At 55.4% G+C, this 19,814-nt stretch overlaps 3 protein-coding genes and 1 long non-coding RNA gene across 6 annotated transcripts; 3 read left to right on the top strand and 1 right to left on the bottom strand.

Moving 5' to 3' along the window:
* The first annotated feature begins 2,724 nt into the window (after positions 1–2,724).
* Positions 2,725–6,136, top strand: HOXA7 (homeobox A7). The gene is made up of 2 exons (XM_059396674.1): positions 2,725–3,602; positions 4,581–6,136. The coding sequence occupies exons 1-2, from the start codon at positions 3,224–3,226 to the stop codon at positions 4,910–4,912; spliced, it is 711 nt and encodes a 236-aa protein (XP_059252657.1). The 5' UTR covers positions 2,725–3,223; the 3' UTR covers positions 4,913–6,136.
* A 496-nt stretch (positions 6,137–6,632) lies between these two features.
* On the top strand, positions 6,633–14,410 carry HOXA6 (homeobox A6). Of its 3 annotated transcripts, none has more exons than XM_059396678.1 (3): positions 6,633–7,662; positions 12,449–12,710; positions 14,151–14,410. In XM_059396678.1, the coding sequence occupies exons 1-3, from the start codon at positions 7,309–7,311 to the stop codon at positions 14,408–14,410; spliced, it is 876 nt and encodes a 291-aa protein (XP_059252661.1). In that variant the 5' UTR covers positions 6,633–7,308. The 3 variants fall into 3 exon arrangements, with proteins under 3 accessions (XP_059252661.1, XP_059252662.1, XP_059252663.1); XM_059396679.1 differs by having other exon boundaries at positions 6,634–7,662; positions 12,596–12,710; XM_059396680.1 differs by lacking the exon at positions 6,633–7,662 and having other exon boundaries at positions 12,065–12,710.
* LOC132015857 (uncharacterized) lies at positions 7,569–12,505 on the bottom strand. The gene is made up of 3 exons (XR_009403794.1): positions 12,432–12,505; positions 8,277–8,383; positions 7,569–7,656 (listed from the first exon to the last, which is right to left on the bottom strand). It is a non-coding gene; the product is annotated as an uncharacterized LOC132015857 (long non-coding RNA).
* Positions 14,411–14,419: 9 nt separating the features above from the next.
* Positions 14,420–19,039, top strand: HOXA5 (homeobox A5). Its single transcript, XM_059396677.1, has 2 exons — positions 14,420–17,010; positions 17,995–19,039. The coding sequence occupies exons 1-2, from the start codon at positions 16,116–16,118 to the stop codon at positions 18,243–18,245; spliced, it is 1,146 nt and encodes a 381-aa protein (XP_059252660.1). The 5' UTR covers positions 14,420–16,115; the 3' UTR covers positions 18,246–19,039.
* Positions 19,040–19,814: the final 775 nt, after the last annotated feature.

Raw genomic sequence — 19,814 nt, forward strand, 5'->3', positions numbered from 1 at the left:
GCCGCCCTGGTCATGCATCCAAGCTGCAGATAGAAAGCTCAATTTATGTAATTATGAGTAAATGGCGAAGGAGCGGATCGGTGGCGGCCGCTTCTCTCCACCGAGAGAAGGCTTCAGGTAGGTGCCGGCTGGCTGGGACTACGGACTGCCACACCGGGCCTCCCTTGCCCTTGGCCGGTGGATGGCTGGGGAGGTGGTACTCCTGACTCGGCTGCCTGGGAAGCGCTTCCCCGTTAGCTGCGCAGACAACCCCCGCCCCGCCTCAGCCCTAGCTCCTTTGCACTCGTGGGGCACGGATGTGTCCCTGCGTCGCGACCGGGGACCGCTCAGTGACTGAAGAACCGAGCGCAGCCCGTGCGAGGGGCGCGGCTGGAAACGTTTAGAGAAGCTAATCGCCAGCGGCCAGACTGGAAACAGGCTCCCTACGCTTTCCCAGGGCTGGGCTTGTATTCTTATCTGGGTTTAAATATTGAACCCTATTTGGTAACAAGAAGCAAGGGAAACACATTGTGCTTGGTAGGTAGGAATCCCGCTCCGGGAGAGCGGTGAGAAAAACGTCTTTATGTAAAGACAGCTCGGCTGGTTAGAAACCCTCCTGCACATGCTTGCTCCAGGCTGATCATCAATGAGCATTTCTATGAATATTATCACATATAACCCAGTGCATTTGTGTCTTTTCAGCCAAACAGGTAGGAAACCAATGGCTTGAGAACACGCGATTAAGGAGGCCTTACTGAAAGCCTGGCTCTGTCTGGCCTTTTCGTTTTAAAACCCCGCCACCGAAGGCAGGAGGAAACACAGAAGCCCAGAAACGAACGAAAGGATTCGGCACCCGCGGGACTCGGCCCAGTTGTCTGTCTTGGGCCTAGAAAGGCTGAGGCCTTGCCGGCAGTATCCGGACTCTCTCTGGCCCAAGCAAAGGGGCAGTGCGCCCCGCTAGAACCGTTTGGACCTGCGCCGGACAAAACCCAAGCAGGGATGAGCCTGTGGCTTGGGGTCCCAGCCTCAGTGTTCCTTCCCGTGCTCCCGGAACCCTGTCTCCCACTTGGTCTGGGTCATCTCACTTCAGGGCAGGTTTTACTTAAAGCGCCATCGCCGTTGGCCGCTCCAGCCGCCGGAGTCTAGACAGACGGCGGCGGCGGCGGCGGGGCCGGGTCTTTCTCTTTGCATCTTGCTCTGTGTCACCCGGGGAACAATTTATTGGTCTAAAGCTGTCTAATTCCGCCTCTTTGATCTCCTGGCTTTCTTGCTTGCTTCGTCTTCCTTTAACTTTTTTAGGTTTTTATATCCTGCCCGAAAGCGATGCTATTTGGAATATTTAGTTTTTCTTCCCTACCGGTGTTACAGCCTCCATTCCCCAACTGAGACACGCTATCATCTTGATCCTGCATAAAGAGCATCCCAGGTTATTGCCCCCCCCCACAGCCCCTGTGTCCCCAGGGGAAACCAGCAGGCGCCCACCTGCCCGGACAGCCCCCCATCTCTCCACCCACACCCATGGGCAGTCCACTAGGCAGGAACTGGGGCTCCGTTGCATCCGGGTCTGAACCCTCTTGCTGCCTTTTGTGCTCCTGGGACCCCCTGAGAGGGTGCAGTGAGCAGGGGGCGGCCTGGACTTTCTGAAAGTGATGGAAAGTGCTTTGTACACAGGGAACCAAACTCTATAATTTAGAGGAGAATTTCCGGGGCAATTCCATTGTGAGGTCGGGTTTATGGTGTGCAATCGAGCTGAGCAGTAAAAGGCATACTGACCTGGCGGATGGGCTTCCAGCGAGGCCTGAGCAGTTTATGAGGCCTTTAGGGGAAGGGTTCGCCCCACCACACTCCAACGAGCGGTGGGCAGCATGGGCTCCGGCTGGTCCAACCCTGTGTAGGGGTTGGAGGCTTGGAAAGGTAAGGTCCAGGCGCTGGGGGCCTGAATGGGAAGGAGGGAAATTATTGTGTTCTGCTGTGAGCCAGCCTTGGATATGTGAAGCCGCTAGAACTGGGTGGTCTTACTAGAGGGGGTCCCCCTATTTGTTTTGGGGGTCTCCAAAAAGAAATGGAGATTCATAGTGGGCTGAAGCCGCCAGGCACCTGGGGCTTCTCTCCTCTCAAACTGGCTCTACCCTATGTATTGCTTGCTCCCAAGCACTCAAGACCATGAGGAGCTGGCAGAGGCCCATGGGTGGCCCCGGTAAAGGCTTCCAGAAAAGTCCCAGCACTAGGGGTACCTGGAAGAGTGTAGGGCCTGAGGTTCCTCCAGCCTTGGAGGAAAGAGACTTGGTTCCCCTTGAGCGAGGGGAAACCAGAGGTTGCCGGGAGGAACAAAAGAGTGTCCAGCTATTTCTTAGGCTGCCAGAGGCCAGCCAGGTGCCCAGGAGCGAATGCATAGAGCCTGCCAGGACAGCGGTGTCCAGGAGGCAGGAGGGGAACCCCACGTTAATAAATCTGTTGGCAAATGAGGCTCATTAATAGATAAATATTTCACTGCTTCCTTTAAGGCGGATAAACAGTGTGCCTCCGATTAAGGAAAGGAAGCCGGGAGACGTTGACTTTATTCGAACCACATGGTTCCAGTTTGCGGTGGCGTTCTCGCTGCAGCTGGAAGTGACGCTGCGCCGGCCCCATCTGGATCATAGTCCAACTGGGCCTATCGCCCAGTGGACGTGGCGGAGGGTGGGGCGTGCGGGGGGTACAAGCGGGCAAAGAACCGATTTGCCCAAAGCTGAGACTTGCCCATGGACTGCCGTGGGTCGGGCGGGTGCGCCGAGTGTAGAGACCCTCCCTAGGCTGGGTCAGTAGACAGGACAGGGTTCGGGAGGCCTGCAGGCTTGCTCCAGAGTTCGGTAATAGGCTAAAGGAGGCTGTGCCCGGCCGCCCCGCGCAGCCTCTGCAGGCCAGGCGTCCACGCTGCGGTGAACTGAGCGCTCGCGCGGAGCCTCGGGGTCCTTTTCCCGCGGGACGCGTCAGGCCAGCCCGGCGCGGGCAGATTCGTTGGCCACATATTTGAGCCTCTTCCCCTTCCATTCTAGGCTGCCGCGGGCCCCGCGGAGCAAGACCACCTGTGAGGGCTGCTGAGATTGGCGGAGGCGGTCATGTGGGCGGTCACGTGCTGCGGCGAGCTCCGTCCAAAAGAAAATGGGGTTTGGTGTAAATCTGGGGGTGTAATGTTATCATATATCACGCTACCTCGTAAAACCGACACTGAAAGCTGCCGGACAACAAATCACAGGTCAAAATTATGAGTTCTTCGTATTATGTGAATGCGCTTTTTAGCAAATATACGGCGGGGGCTTCTCTGTTCCAAAATGCCGAGCCGACTTCTTGCTCCTTTGCGCCCAACTCGCAGAGAAGCGGCTACGGGGCGGGCGCCGGCGCCTTCGCTTCCACCGTACCGGGCTTGTACAATGTCAACAGCCCCCTCTATCAGAGCCCCTTCGCGTCCGGGTACGGCCTGGGTGCCGACGCCTACGGCAACCTGCCCTGCGCCTCCTACGACCAAAACATCCCCGGGCTCTGCGGTGACCTCGCCAAAGGCGCTTGCGACAAGGCGGACGAAGGCGCGCTGCACGGCCCGGCGGAGGCCAATTTCCGCATCTACCCCTGGATGCGGTCTTCAGGTAGGCGAGGCAGCTAGGCTGACCGGGTGGGTAGGCGAGCGGGCGGACGGGCAGCGGGGAGCGCCCGGCTGGGGAGCGCGGAGCGCGGAGAGAGGCGACTGCGAGCCGACGGCCCGGTGACTCCTGGCGGCGCTGCCTTTCTGGTTTTAATTAGAGTCAAGGCGCCATAGCGTGGAGAGCCCGTAGCATTGTATGTAAATGAGGCTCATAAAACTTTTTATGACCCAATTAATGGGTTCGATCCTCGTAAATTTATTTAACTCCATTTGCCTTGGAATTTTAACATTTTGTTCGCTATTCTGACTTTCTCCCTCTTTCTCTCTCCCTTTCTTCTCTCGCTCCCTCCTCCTTTTCCTTTCGGCCTGGCTTTTCTTTTTCAAAAGCAGGAAGAGCCAAACCCTTCATCAGGGCCCCTCTTACGCCCCTGTGCCAGGGGCCAGTTAAAGGAGGGGTGGGGAACGAGAGCGGGGACAGGGGGTCGGAGTGCCCCTGGAAGGTCCGGCTATGGGGGCGCGGTCTGCTAGGAAGGAAAGGCGCCCCTGGAGTGCGGACCGCCCGAAGGTCACCCACTTGCCTAGCAAGGGGCGGGGGAAGCGGCCCAACTCGCCTTTGAATGGCAAAAGCGCAGCGTCTCCCACTTGCCCACACTCTATATTTACAATTTCCCTTTGTCAGGGGGAAGCCGGACATTGTGGAAGCCTAGCCGGCTGGAAAGGACGGTTGTAAAGTTGGGATTCTGCGCCTTTCCTCCTCACAGAGCTGCCTGCGCTCTGGCACCGCAGTTGGGGTCTTCCCCTAACACTCCCGCTCCTCCCCCAGCCCCTTTCGGGGGGCGCGGGTGGGGGGGGGGACGCGCGCCCGGGTCAGCGCTGGGAGAAAGGTGCGGGCTCTGGGACGGCGGCCTGGCTAATGCGCTGTCCTGTCTGTGTCTCTGTTGGTTTATCTGTCCATGTGTCCATGTGTCCTGTCTGCTCCCAGGGCCCGACAGGAAGCGGGGCCGCCAGACCTATACGCGCTACCAGACGCTGGAGCTGGAGAAGGAGTTCCACTTCAACCGCTACCTGACGCGGCGCCGCCGCATCGAGATCGCCCACGCGCTCTGCCTCACCGAGCGCCAGATCAAGATCTGGTTCCAGAACCGCCGCATGAAATGGAAGAAAGAGCATAAAGATGAGGGTCCGGCCACCGCAGCCCCCGAGGGCGCCGTGCCCGCCGCCGCCGCCGCCACCGCCGCCGCCGCCGCCGCCACCGACAAGGCTGACGATGAGGACGAAGACGAAGAAGATGACGACGAAGAGGAGGAGGAATGAGGGGCCAAGTCGGGGCCCTGGCTGCACCAGACAGTCGGGAAAAGCGTCTTTAGAGACTCATTGATTTTATTTACAAAAGTGGAAAAAATAAAAAGAAAACGTAAAACAAAAACAAAAACAAAAACAGTCCCCAACCTGCACCCATCTGCCCCACGACCCACTCCAGCTCCCATCTTTTCTGGACCGAGCAGCCGCCTAGACTGGGTCCCCTTGGGGCTCTCTCTGCCCCCAAGGATCCCCAGCAGACACCCTCCCTAACCCCAGTCCGACCAGCTCTGCGCTGGCACGGCTAAAATACTACCTAGCACAGGCCTCGGCCAGAGGCACCCCAAACTACCTATGGGCCCATCCCCAGTAGGCCTCCTCTCCCAGGAAGCCCAGACATGTCCCAACACTGGCAGACGCCCAGCACCTCCCCCATACGGCAAAGGACCTGATTCTCTCAGTACTACCTACTCTCCCAAACTACCTATTTTGTGCTCACTGGCTTGCCTGCTACCTAGTCCCGGCCCCTTCCTCCGCCAGGCCCCTCCTGCTTCTGCCTGGCAGCCTTTGGGGTCCCTGAGGCTGCGTGGAGAAGGGCTGGGGTCCGGGGACCAGGGTATTGGCTTCTATTTAAATTGAAAAATAATATATTTATTCCAAAGCATTCTAAGTGCTGCAACCTAGAATCCCTCCTTCTCTGGCCTGGGCACCCCAAGTTCAGGCCCATTACCCCTACTTCTGGAGGGGAGCATTCCCAAGCTAGCTGCAGATCTCTGGGTTAGCTTCTGCTTAGTAGGACTACAGAGATGCTCCCAGCCTTCCTGCACCTTCCCTGGTCCCTGTGTCCTACTGTCTAGCCATGTTGAATATGTACACCCTGACTTTTCCTACAATAGCAAATATTGTATATTTGAACAAGATTTTTTTTTTTTTGTCATTTATATAGTCTTGGAGCTCATTTGTAAGGCAATGTCTTGACTTGGGAAGGATGTGTTAATGGGGTGACTTTGTAGCATGGTGTGTTGTCTTGAGCTAACTTTATAGCTGGTGGAGAGGACTGATGCCCCTCCCAATGCCCTTCATTTCTTGTGTTGTCCTGCGTCCCCCTTGTCCCTGTAGGCTCTAGCTTGGGGTTCCAGGAATGGGAAGGCACACTTCCTGTCTTGCCCAGCTAACCGTGTTTTATGTAACAGAAAAATAAAGATGCTTGGTGACAAAAAAATGTGGACTGCTTTATACAGGGTGCGAAGGGGTGCGAGGAGGAGCTGGGAAAGAGAGGTAAGCCTGGTTGGGGTTAGCCTAGCCAGGGTTTGCTATGTCTGGAAGCCCACAGAGGTTTGGGGGAAGCAAAACTGGAAGGACAAATAGGGTCCAAGTGTCGAGTGTCGATATATTGGTGTAAATGTGTGTCAAGTCCCTTTTTGTGTGGATTCTAAGGTGTAGATTTGTATAGGTTTGTGTGTACCTCTTTTTTTAATATGTGTATTTTATGTATGTGTGTATTACTGCACAAGTCAGTGATTTTATGCAATTCTGTGTCCAAAATTGAGTGCATGTGTTTCTGGTGTAAATAGATGCACTCATTTGTGCCCATAACTGGGTGTGTGCATTTCTGTGTGTCCATGATTGCATATGTGCATTTCTCAGGACATTTTCATCTTGGTTTTGTGTGTGTGTGTGTGTGTGTGTGTGTGTGTGCAAAACATCTTCCACATCTCTTGAAAACGGAATCTTCAATGGATACATTATATTCCAAGAATCTCCCTTAAAAAACAAAAAACAAAACAAAACAAAACACCTCTACAAATTCCATGAGTGAACCCCAAATCCACCCTTCCCTCTAAGGCTGTGGGGTGGGCTTGGAAAGGGGTATTACCCTTGCCAGTGATCCCGAATATTCCATGAGTCCTGAAAACGGCCCCATGCTAGGAGGGGGGATTCAGGGCCTCTGACGCAGCCCCCCTCCCACCCGCATTCAGGCAAAGCGAGGGCCTCTGGGCGCAGCACTGCAACTGAGGGGTATGGGAAGGGCAGGGGTCCGCACACGCGGGCTGCCGAGCCTTGGCGGGGGTGTCCGGGTGCGGGGAAGGTGGAGGGTCTGGGTAAGGGAGAGGGACAATAGGGACAGCGCAGAGTAGCCTGAGCTCTGCAGGCGAAGACCTGGACTCCCGTCTCCTGCCTAGGTTGGGCCCGCTTCTTACTGCTCTTTTAATAAAACCTGGCCCAACTGGGTTTGTAAAACCTGCGGCCCCAAGTCCGGGCGGCCTCGGTGGTAAGATGGCGCCGGTGTAAGAGCTGCCTCCTCTTAGTGATGGGGAAAGGGTCATAAATCCGTTGTTGTTTATGAAAATTTACAACTTTGCAATACAACTTTATGAGTTGTTCGGCCCTTCCATTGGCCGCTGTCGGTCATGTGGATGGGAACCGTGAACATGAACTTTTTTATAATTTCCCTTGCGAGAATAGAGCCGCATTCTTTTGCTCCGCTCCGTCCTGCCTGCTTCGGAGCTCTGCCTTCCAGCCGGGCTTGGCTGCGCTTTGTCCGGCGATGGCGAGCGAGACGAGGCCCTGGCCCGGCCTGGCCCGGCCGCTCCCGCTGGAGGTGGGGCGCGTCCAGTTCCAGGCGCCGCCGCCGCCGCTTTGCAACTCGCAACCTGGCTAATTTCCGCGTCCTCTGGCACCAGGAAGGAGGACGATTCGTCTCCCCGGCTGCCCAAGCGACAGCTGTCAGAGGGGTAGGAGCTTCTGGGAGCCGCCATCTGAAGGTGAGACATGTGGGGAGACAGGAGCAAAGGTGGTGAGATGGCAGCCGGCGCCGGCGGCGGTGGGAGAGGGCACCCAGGGCGGCTTTGAAGACCCTCTCCCACACTCACCGTTCACACTTGCCCCCTCCATCACGCGCGCATGCACACACACACGAACACGCGCGCGCGCGCACACACACACACACACACACACACACACTCCCTTTCTCTCTCCTCTCCCTGGTTCACCATGGCAGTAAATGCCAGCCTTCCTTCCGTGGCACAGCGTCCTGGCATGGGGTGGGAGCACTATGGTCTCTCTCTCCTCTTCCCCAGCGACCTTGCCTGGCCCCCAAAAGAAGTGGCCTTGCACTCGGCGTTCCCTACCAGCCTCTCTAGTTTGGATTTTCTTTTCTTTCTTTTTTTTTTTTTTTTTAAATTCATGACCCAGTTGGCTCGACTGAATTCCCCAACAACTGGAGACAGCTCCCGATCTGGGGAGGTGGGAAGAGGTGAGGGCAAAGTGAATTAATTAACTGACATGCGTTTTACTGGTATCAACACAACACCTTCTGTTCCAAGGGAATCGGTTTCTGGAGAGAAAGAATGAGGGAAAAAAGCAAACAAAAACTTACTAATTCAGCCAGGTTCCTCTGCTGATTGTCTGCTTGCCTTCACGCGGTTTTCCGATGACAGGGGTGTCTGAAGCGCGGGGAGAGGGACTAGGTGCGTGGGTGGAACTCTGTGTTGGAGGAGAGGATGGGGTTAATTGGCTGGGTGTTGCTTGGCGGGAAGTTTCGGTTCAGAGAACGTAGTAGTGTTATTGAGTGTGGCAGGGGCCGCAGCTAAGGTTGAAGGAAGGACGCAAACCGAGTCTGGGCGATAGGGGGACCCCCCCACCCACCTCGGCGCAGCTGGCTGGCGACCGCAAGCCCCACTTTCCGCGAGCCGGAAGAGGGACAGTGGAGCCGCGGGGTTGGAGGCACGGAGGGTGCCGTGGGCGTTGGCTTTCTGTGGTGCGGTGGCACAGATCGCGGGTTGGCCTGGGTGCCCCTCGGCCAGATTTGCCCCAGGAGCTTCCCGGGACTGCGACCAGAAACAATCCAGAGGCTCTGGGCTCGAGTTCTTTTTGTTTGTTTTGTGGCTTCGGTTGCTGTTTTCTCACCTTAAGAGAGTACCTTGCTATGCATTAGAAAATTCGGAAGGGGCTGTGGACGTTTGGGACGGCCGCGCGCGCTGTGGGTGCGCTCGGGGCGGATAAAGCGGCGCATTTGCGTCGCAGGGCCGCGGGCTGCCTGACTGCGGCTGCCGCCGGCAGATTATTTATTGCGACCGCGCCGGGCGCTCGCTGCTGCCACGCTGTGGCCGTCGCCGGGACCGACGCCAGCCGCAGCCCCGCGTCGTGCAGCCTGGCGCGACTGCTGCGCGGGCCCCTCGGAGATTCCCAAGCAGGCCGAGGAGAGGGGGGCAAGGGAGGACTCGAGGGGCGGCCTCCCAGGGCCTGTCGGGAACCTCCCCCGCCTTGGCCACCTCTGACAAGAGCTGGACGCCCGACTAGACTCGGGTCTTCCCCCACCCCCAGCGCCATGGAGACTGGTTGCACAGGCGGCCTGGCACGTCATGGCTGCTTCTGTCCAAACTGCGCGTCCCAAGGCGCCCCCCGGGGCGCACGCTGGTGCGGGGAAGGCGCCCGCTTCGGGATTTTGAAATCGGAAAGACCACTCCTGGTCCTGAGGCCTGCAGGCCTGGCTGGCCCTGAGGAGGACTGACTATGGCAAGAAAGGCGGGCTTTGGCGTCAGGCGAGGGCCTGTGACAGGCAGAGGCCGCACCTGTGCGCTGTGGGCTCTGTCCTGGGCTACAGATCCAGAGGCCCTCAAGGTCCCCCCAACACACCGGCAGGCCGCCCCCCAGGCTGGCGGAGGTCGAGTGGGCAGCCCAGGGAAAGGGCAGACTGTGGGGCCCTGCACGCTATCCAGTCCCCTTTGAAGAGCAGCTGAAAGGTAAGTGGACTTTCTCTGTGGCTTTGACCTAGAAGAGAGTCCTAGTAGCCATTCTCACTATCCCAGGAGAGGCTCCCTCCAGCGTCTGGAGCTCCTATTCTTGCCTGAGTGTGTCTATGTCTCTCGCTCGCTGTTTCTCTCTCTCTCTCTCTCTCTCTCTATATATATATAGGCACCTAATGCTGGTTGGAGAAATAAATTGGGTCATCGCCAACATAAGATGTACCAGCCTTGGCTAACACATAGAAATTTCTATTTATTTATTTTTTTTAATCTCAGAGCCTGTAGAAGCTAGAAATATAATGTTTTTTGGCTCTTAGCTGAGAAATCAAATTCTGTCATTGTCTGGGGTAATTATTAGATAAAAAATCCAAGTCAAACCATAACAAATAATAACCGTGGTATATGGAATAAACTGCCATCAGTCCCAGTACTGTGTGAGACCTGGAGGTATAACACAGAAATTTTAAATGTAAGCATTTATCAACATCTCCAAACAGTTATTTTTGTCTTGAACAACAATCATTTGTTTGAAATCACTGTCATCTAATGGTCTTGTTTAAGAAACAATAACTCAAACATGATTTTCTTTGGACATAGCTTTCAAAATATAGTTCCCTTTAGAATTTTTAACTGAGTTTTCATTTTCAGCTATCCTGTCCATTCTCTGAGGAAATTCCAGGGGAATGTTACATTCTATCCTCTCCTGCCAGGCCCTTCTTTATATATATATGCAAAGGGGAAACTTCCCTAGCTTGGATTGGTTGGGGCACAGGCAGAAGGTTTCTGGGTCCAGCCCCCATCGGGTGGGCAGAAGCCATTTTCAGGGGTGCTTGCTAGGTTCTGTGGAAGCCACCAGTAACCCAGTCCTTTCCCAGTTTTCTCCTTTTGAGGGAAGTGAGGGCAGGGGAAAAAATCAAAAAGCAGGGAAGAGATTAAGGAAGTCGTTGGCAGATTCCTAGGAGGGCATTTCTACCCCCCTCCCCCAAGTCCTGAACCCCATGAGCCTGCAGACCAGAGTTTTACAGATCTTACAAACATCCTCTGGAAATTCAACCAAATTGTATAAATAGTCTTTTTTCAGCCTCCACAGAATTGAGGATTTTAAACCTAATTCAAGGGTTTTACAAGCCCAACAAATACAGTTGTAAAAATGCCATTGGAAAGATATCACATTTTACAAAATGAGATTGATCAATGTGCTGTAAAAGTCAACTATCTCGAAGGCACACCTATCAAGCAAGGAAAAGCAACCCAGGACAAGCTTTTCACGTCCTGTCTGGGGAAGGCCAGGCCTGGGACCACGGTAAAAACCAATGCAGGCGGTTCCTGGAGCCGTTGAAACAGCTATTCCTAGTATTAGAGCAACTGCAGTCGGCAGGCCCCCAACAGTCCCAGGAAAGGCATGGAAAAGGGTACACTCCAGCAAAGTGCACGCTGTGGGGAGGCCCCCCAAACAAGCACATCAGTGATCTCACAGCCTTGGGACATCCCAGGTGCCCTCTATGCCTGGCTGGGCAGGGACCTTGGGTCGCTGTGCCTCTGAAATGAGGACAGAGATTCCGCATCTGGATCTGTCTCAGCTCTGAGCAGTCCGGGTGTCGGGAGGGAGAGTCCCAAGTGCTGGGAGAGGGGAGCAGGTCCCATGGCTGGCTTTGGAGCTTAGTCTCAAGGTCACTCCTCTGTAGGTCCCTTTCTTGTTGAAACCAGTGGTTTCTGGCCTCTCAGTTCCTGGGTTCAAAGATGGGACCCGGACGCACAGCTTGTGGGGTGCTTTGAGGCCACGCAATCGCTGGCCATTGGAGGGGAGCCCGTGGGAACTCAAAGGAGACGTGTTGTCTGTGGGAGGATGGGGCCAGTGGGGGAAGACGTTAGGCCCATCCTGGTCAGCTGGAGGTGAGCCTTCCGCACCCAGCGGCAGCGAGGCCCAGGCCCTTGGTGGGTGTGGGGAAGGAGAGCAAGAAGGGATGCACCGATTCCTAAGGTGCAGGAGTGAGGAGCAGGGCGTGAAGGCCTGGTTTCTCAGACCCCCTTATTCAACTCCGGAACGCGTACCCACCGGTAGGGGGGTGCAGAGGGAGGGGCAAACTCTGGGCCCCGGCGCAAGGGCAGGCCGACGGGGAGCAAAGCCTTCGTTGTCACCGCCCCTCCGGGCGCGGGGCTGTCAGGTTTCCTGTTTGGAAAGAAAAACCGGCAAAATCGAAGTAGGCAAGAAGGGGAGGAGGAAGGAGCGGGCCTGGCGGGGGGCTTTGCTGCGGCCCGGACTCTCGTGCCCCTACCCCGGCCTGATTCGCACGTCCCTATCCGGGCTGTGCCCGCCGCTGGCGTTCGGGAGGAGAGCCGGGCCGGCTGGCTGTGCGCGCCCATTAATCTGCCGGGCGGGCGGCGGGCGGCGGGCGGGCGGGCTGGGGGCTGTTTGTAACTTTGCTGCCTCGGTCGCCGCGGTCCCCGGGGAGCGGGCTCCAGCGCTCGCTCCCATTGGCCGCCGCCGCGTCAGCTGGTGCGATTTGCTGCTGTCGCTTTTGGCGTTCGGCCATCCAGAAACAAACCAGTTCGATGACTACTAATAGTTATAGCCAGATGTACTAATACACAACAAATCACAGTCCTGCAGAGGGGCGCGCAAATGAGTTCCTATTTTGTGAATCCCACTTTCCCCGGGAGCCTGCCCAGCGGCCAGGACTCCTTCTTGGGCCAGCTGCCCCTCTACCCGGCCGGCTATGACGCGCTGAGGCCCTTCCCGGCCTCGTACGGGGCGTCGAGCCTCCCGGACAAGACGTACACCTCACCTTGTTTCTACCAACAGTCCAACTCGGTCCTGGCCTGCAACCGGGCGTCCTACGAGTACGGGGCCTCGTGCTTCTATTCTGATAAGGACCTCAGTGGCGCCTCGCCCTCGGGCAGTGGCAAGCAGAGGGGCCCCGGGGACTACCTGCACTTTTCTCCCGAGCAGCAGTACAAACCCGACAGCAGCAGCGTGCCGGGCAAAGCCCTCCATGACGAAGGCACCGACCGGAAGTACACGAGTCCTGTTTACCCCTGGATGCAGCGGATGAACTCCTGCGCGGGTAAGGCATTTCCCTGCAGCCCCCCCCAAGAGCGTTGGAGGGAGAGGGGGAAAAGGGCAGGGAAAGGAGGAAGGAAGGAGGAGACAGGGAAAGCAGAAAAAGGAAATAGAAAGAAAGGAGGAAAGAATGAACAAAGTTTCCTGGCTTTTTAAAAAAGAGATTAAAACAACAACAACAGCAACAAAACCCAACCCATTCCCAGTGAGGCAATCAAGCTGTGGCAGAGTGAGGGCACCGCACTAGTAGCCATGTAAGGTGACACCTTAGGGGATGGAGAGAGGTCACTGCCACTCTAGGTGAGACTCTGTGACAGGGGCAACCTGAACAGAGAGCTAGGCTGGATGGGTGGGAGTGCCTGCCCACACTTCCCCCTGGTAACACCCTGCTCAGATCCCCAAGCAGAGATGGCCTTCTGCACCCAGCACTAATAACTCCCCTTCACCCCCCAACCCTTCTCCTTTCTGCTTTTCAGAAACCCATATAGATAGAGGCTCTCACTTGGCTTCTTCTAGTGTCTCCCTAAAGCCTTGGAGGGCCACATCTCCAGCCTCAGGATTTTTTCTTTCTCCTCCCTCCCCTCCTCCCCCTTCCACTCAACTGCTCACTCTTAGCCAACTTCTGCCTCCTTTTGAGGACCTGCCTGAGTCTCATACACCCAGCTTGGGGGAGCCCCCCCACCCATGGGCTCCTTTGGCTTCAGAACAGATAGCCCATCACAGTCCTACATTTCCAGAAACCCCAGATGGCCCATAGCTCCATCCCTTTGCCTCTGTTTTCCAAAAATTCGACAGAGAATCCTTGGAGCAGGGCAGAACCTAATGCAGAATTTTTAACTGATAGTGTTTTGCTTTAAGATCCACTTGTTTGTTGTTGTTGTTGTTGTTTTTCCAAGGGAGCTCTGCATTTTTCAGAAGGGCCATATAATTTGGGGGGAGTTTGCAAAGATTTGAGAGGGCTGACCATTTTACATCATTTAAAAAAAAAAAAAAAAAACACCACCAAAACCCATGTCGAGTCCTGACACGTCTGGCCACAGTAACACCTTCACAGGGATCGGTGTGTGAATTCCAAGTGTCCATCCTATTCACAGGGTTCCACACCCATCACTTCAAGACACACACCCTACACTCCCACAAAAACACAACTCAGGTACCCTGAATTAAGAATGCTCATTCTTTCTTCTGCTTGTAATGATTTTCTTACAGAGCAGATTTCCCCCAAAACAATAACTTCTCACTCCAGACTGTTTTAGGTGGAAAACATCTCTCTTGGTATGAAATAATCTCCCATCCTACCGGCTTTTGGCCTTAGACATAGCGAAAAGAGGCTGGAGTGGAGGCGGTGGTTTCCAGTTTAGAGGCCGGGGACGCGGGGCGCGGGTCTGCCTGGTTCGGCTGCCGGGATCCTGGCTCACCGGCGCCCGGCCTTTTCTGCCCGCAGGTGCTGTGTATGGGAGTCACGGGCGCCGAGGCCGCCAGACCTATACACGCTACCAGACGCTGGAGCTGGAGAAGGAGTTCCACTTCAACCGCTACCTGACGCGGCGCCGCCGCATCGAGATCGCCAACGCGCTCTGCCTCACCGAGCGCCAGATCAAGATCTGGTTCCAGAACCGCCGCATGAAGTGGAAAAAGGAAAATAAACTCATCAATTCCACACAGCCCAGCGGGGAGGACGCTGAGGCAAAGGCGGGCGAATAAACGCCTGGGCAGGGACCAGGCCAGCGCCGCAACCTCCCTCGGCTTTGCCCCTTTGCCTTCGCCTGCTCCCCAACTTTTCTCCCCTGCCTGCTCCCATCCGGGGGGCTTCTGCAGCTTCAGGGGAGCAGGAGCTTTTCAAACGCCTGAGCATTTATTTCTTACCAAAAAAAAAAAAAAAAAAAAAAAAAATCTACACACAGCCAATCCCAGCAGTGGAGCGGGGCGCACTGCACATACAGTCCCGCTCTCCAAGGCTGCCCTAGTCGGCTCCGGATCCCAGGGCGCTCCCCGATTTCGTCCCCGGCTCTTGTGCCAGCGCCTTTGCGTGCCCCTGAGCTCGGGACGCGGGATTGCTGGAGAGGAAAGAACCTGGGTCGAGCCCATTTTGGTGTCTGGGCGTTTCCGCCTCGGTCCCTCGCCACCAAGTCGCGGAGGTCACCACCGAATCGACTCAGGCCACTGGAAAGAGGGGGCCTAAAGGCTGGGGCCCCAGCACTACCGTGGCATCCCAGGCCGCTCCTAGACAGGAAGAAGCGTGAGGAACAAAGGGGACCCTGAGACAGCCTCCTTCTCGGCCCCGCGCGCGCAACGGTCCGTGGAAGAGAAGCAGCCTCAGCCGAGCCGACCTAACCTGGGCGCGAGCGGAACTTTACAGCCCCCGGAGAGACTGGGCTCCCGAAGGCTCCAGCTCCGGATCCCGGATCCCCGCCTCCGATAGTGCCTGCGCTTCTACCACAGTGGCTTTCAGGACCTAAGGAGGCGGCTCAGGACCCTGGGAACGGCAAAAGTCCTGGTTTCCAAATGTGCCAGGGGTGCCCGCGACGCTCAGCCTCCAGCGGGAAGTACTCCCCAGGCCTTTCGGCTGTGTTTGTGATTTACTTTCGTCTTTCAGGACCGGGGAAAATATCTACGCAGATACTAGGCACTGCCACGAAATGTTTCCATTAGCACCCTCATCTTACTCCTGGAGGTGTAAGCCAGACCCTAATAATTCGGCCCAAGGATCCCCAGCCTCCCAGCAGCTCCTGTGGCTGCGGGGAGTCTGGGCCCACTCGGTGGGTTCAGCGAGAACCCTCCGACTTGGGGCCCGGCTGCCTCGAGGAAAGGGACCTGGTGGGGAAGATTCTCCAGATTGGATACTTAAAGCAAATCAAATAGCGAACTAATGACACGAAAACCATATTTACACGAAAGAAAAATCGACTCCGGTTATAAAAGTGTATGGAATTTGACCTCGCCTCGGAGAAACACTACACAAAAGCTATCTTTAATAGATGCCTGTCATTTAAGAGCGGCAGGGACGCTGTCCCTCATGCACTCACAGAAAAACAGAGCCGTAATTGTAGCTGCTGCTGCGGGCAGGATTTATTTCTCCAATTGGCTAAATGGTCTCCCCCCTTCCCCGAAGGTGATATCTGTATTTTCAAATTTCAGAGCTGCCGGCACGACGGGCAGAACCGACCCCAACCTCGACACAAAATAAGAGGGGCTGCACAGCGGGGAAATAAAGTTGTTGTAAATAAAATCCAAGTCACCATCTCCCCCCCAATCCTCTGCATCCTCGCCGGACGCGCGATCGGCAGCTGACGGCCTCACAATTGGTACATCCTAATGGAACTGCGAGGGAAATGCAATAATTTTGCCATAATGGGCTGTAACCTCAATTCGACCCCGGCCCTTGCAGCCCTGGGTCGGAAGCGGAGCGATGCGCCCTGCCTCCAGCGGGTGGCGCTCGAGTCCGACTGAACGGCGGCGGCGGGTGGCGGGCACGCGCCTGGGGCGCGCGCGCCACCCCTCTCGCCTCCACCCAACTCCCCCATTAGTGCACGAGTTTACCTCTAGAGGTCATCAGGCAGGATTTACGACTGGACAACAAAAGCACGTGATTCGAAGTCGTACCCCATATTTGGGTGCCTACGTAGGAGGGAACCAAGTACATGTCCCAGTCATTTCCATAATTCATCATAAATTGTGCAAGGGTGCTATAGACGCACAAACGACCGCGAGCCACAAATCAAGCACACATATCAAAAAACAAATGAGCTCTTATTTTGTAAACTCATTTTGCGGTCGCTATCCAAATGGCCCGGACTACCAGTTGCATAATTATGGAGATCATAGTTCCGTGAGCGAGCAATTCAGGGACTCGGCGAGCATGCACTCCGGCAGGTACGGCTACGGCTACAATGGCATGGATCTCAGCGTCGGCCGCTCAGGCTCCGGCCACTTTGGCTCCGGGGAGCGCGCCCGCAGCTACGCGGCCGGCGCCAGCGCGGCGCCTGCCGAGCCCAGGTACAGCCAGCCGGCCACGTCCACGCACTCGCCTCCGCCCGACCCGCTGCCCTGCTCCGCCGTGGCCCCCTCGCCCGGCAGCGACAGCCACCACGGCGGGAAAAACTCCCTGGGCAACTCCAGCGGCGCCTCGGCCAACGCCGGCAGCACCCACATCAGCAGCAGAGAGGGGGTTGGCACGGCGTCCGGAGCCGAGGAGGACGCCCCCGCCAGCAGCGAGCAGGCGGGCGCGCAGAGCGAGCCGAGCCCGGCGCCGCCCGCCCAACCCCAGATCTACCCCTGGATGCGCAAGCTGCACATAAGTCATGGTAAAGCCAGCCTTTTTCTAAATCCACGCGGCCGCGGGGGCGCGGCTCTCGGTCCCCCGTCTCTCCTTTACCGCCTTCTCTCCCCATCTCTCCCCTGGTCTTGCCTCTCCCAGCCCTGTGGAGTCTCTCCCCGCCGTTCTCCTTCCCCTGCCTTCCTCCTTCCACCTTCTCTTCTCTGCAGTGCCCAACGCTCGCAAGTGGGGGCGGGGGGGGTGGGGAGGAGAAGGGCCGTTGGCCAGGCAAATCTAGATGTTGGAACCGGGGGGGGGGGAAAGGAAAAATCCCATATCGAACCCCAGCGCCTTGGAACGCGCTCCCGGGTCAGGCCAGCCGAGCAGGGCGCAGAGAGGTAGAGGATGGCAGTAGGGGCCGTGAATCGGGCTTGTCAGGGTGGATAATTTATGAGGAGGGCTACGCTGGGGAAACAGCGTTACTAATTAGAGTCCCCGAAAAGGGGCTTGGGGGGGTGAATAATCGAGGCGAGAGCCGGCGGGATTCTGAAGTTTGGGAGCAGAAGGGACAGCAGGAAAGGGGAAGAAAAAGAAAGAGGCGCCCCAAGCGTGCAGGCTGGAACAGAAGGCGGCTCGCGGGGCTGGAACTTTAAGGGAGGGTGACCTGGAGGCCACTTGGGCGCTTAGGGAAGGGCCTTGCTTCTGTAGGTTTCTGAGAGGTGGGCTGCCTGGGAGGGCTGTGCCCCGCCTCGGGACTCCAGGGGCAGGGCCAGAGGGCAGGAGAGGGGTGAAGGAAAGCCGGGCGATCCTCCGGGACGCGGCTCCAGCCTCAGATGGGCCGATTGTTCCCAGAGTCCAAATTGTATTGTTTTCTCTCTAGAAAGGAAGAGGGAAGGAAATTCGGGAGGGGTGGGCGTGCTAGGAGAGAGGACTTGTTGAGCTTTCCCCCCTGTTCCTGCTCAGGACTCTGGCTCGACTTGGGTAACCGGGGGCTGAGGAGTTCGTGGCTAAATCGCTGACTTTTCTGTTGCAGACAACATAGGCGGCCCGGAAGGCAAAAGGGCCCGGACGGCCTACACGCGCTACCAGACCCTGGAGCTGGAGAAGGAGTTCCACTTCAACCGCTACCTGACCCGCCGAAGAAGGATTGAAATAGCACATGCTCTTTGCCTCTCTGAGAGACAAATTAAAATCTGGTTCCAAAACCGGAGAATGAAGTGGAAAAAAGATAATAAGCTGAAAAGCATGAGCATGGCGGCGGCGGGAGGGGCCTTCCGCCCCTGAGTATTTGAGCGTTTAAAGTACTGAGCAGTATTAGCGGATCCCGCGTAGTGTCAGTACTAAGGTGACTTTCTGAAACTCCCTTGTGTTCCTTCTGTGAAGAAGCCCTGTTCTCGTTGCCCTAATTCATCTTTTAATCATGAGCCTGTTTATTGCCATTATAGCGCTTGTATAAGTAGATCTGCTTTCTGTTCATCTCTTTGTCCTGAATGGCTTTGTCTTGAAAAAAAAAAAATAGATGTTTTAACTTATTTATATGAAGCAAGCTGTGTTACTTGAAGTAACTATAACAAAAAAGAGAAAAAAAACACACAAAAAAGTCCCCCTTCAACCTCGTTTAGTGCCAATGTTGTGTGTTGCACTCCAGTTGTTTAACTGTGCATGTGAGTGGAAGTGTTCCTGTCTCAACAGCTCCAAGCTGTTAAAGATATTTTTATTCAAACTACCTATATTCCTTGTGTAATTAATGCTGTTGTAGAGGTGACTTGATGAGACACAACTTAACTTGTTTGACGTGTAGTGACTAGTGGCTCTGTGACGAAAACTGTGACTCCGAGCGGTGTGTCCCTGCGTGCCTTTGTAGGACCCTTTGCACGAACTCTGGAAGTGGCTCTCATAAGCGCAGCTTCAGTGATGTATGTTTTTGTGAACAAAGTTACAAATATTGTCCGAGTCTGGCTGTTTAAGCAAACTGTGATCAGCTTTTTTTTTTTTTTTTTTTTTTTTTGTATTTGTTTTTAAGGAAAAAATACTGACTGGAAACAAAAACAAAAAAATAAACTTTCTATTGTAAGTTCTCTTGGTCTGGTTTGTGCCAAAACAGCAAGCGGCTCTTTCTGCTCTTGTGTCTGTCTAGTGCTGGAAGGCAGTGAGTCTGAGGCTACCTGAGCAGCCTGCCTGTGCAAGGAGGCCTCAGACCAACACCCTGACCCGCGACCTTACTAACTCTGACCCATCAGAGTTCAGGGCAGAAGGTGGAAAAGCTGTAGGTGGTTCCAAAGCCTGAGTCCAACCTACCCATCTCTGAGGAAACCAAGCTAACTTGCTGGGTACCAGGAAAGAAAAAAAAAAAGAAAGAAAGAAAAGAAAAAAAAAAAAGAAAAAGGAAAGAAAAGAGGAAGAGAGAGAAAGCAGCACAAGCACAGGGCTTTGTTAGTTGCCCTCAGGGCCCACACAGAGGATGACTCTTTCCTAAGGTCATCCTAGGCCTCCACTTGCTGAAGAGGCTGCGCCGGGCTGTGGCTCCCAGACCCTCTGCCCCTAACCCACCCAGGCACCCCTTCCCCTTCCTCACCCTGAGCTCAGTTGGCTTCTTTTGCTACAATTAATTTGCTACAAATGGAAGGTACTTACCCCATCCTAGCTCGAATGGGAAACTCCTCAGAGCAGCTAAAGTGCAACTAGAGATTTGCACATTTACCGACTGCTTACACTGATGCCGTCTTTCCTTTTAAAAGTTATAAAACAGTAAACTTTATAAGCCCCAGTTCCGGCTATATGACATTTGGGTGCCAAATGAATAGGGTTTTGTCTATGAATTAGATCGTAAAATCATCCATAGCACAGACAGAT

The sequence above is a fragment of the Mustela nigripes genome, chromosome 4, assembly GCF_022355385.1.
Source record: "Mustela nigripes isolate SB6536 chromosome 4, MUSNIG.SB6536, whole genome shotgun sequence".
In the NCBI taxonomy this organism is placed as follows: Eukaryota; Metazoa; Chordata; class Mammalia; order Carnivora; family Mustelidae; genus Mustela; species Mustela nigripes.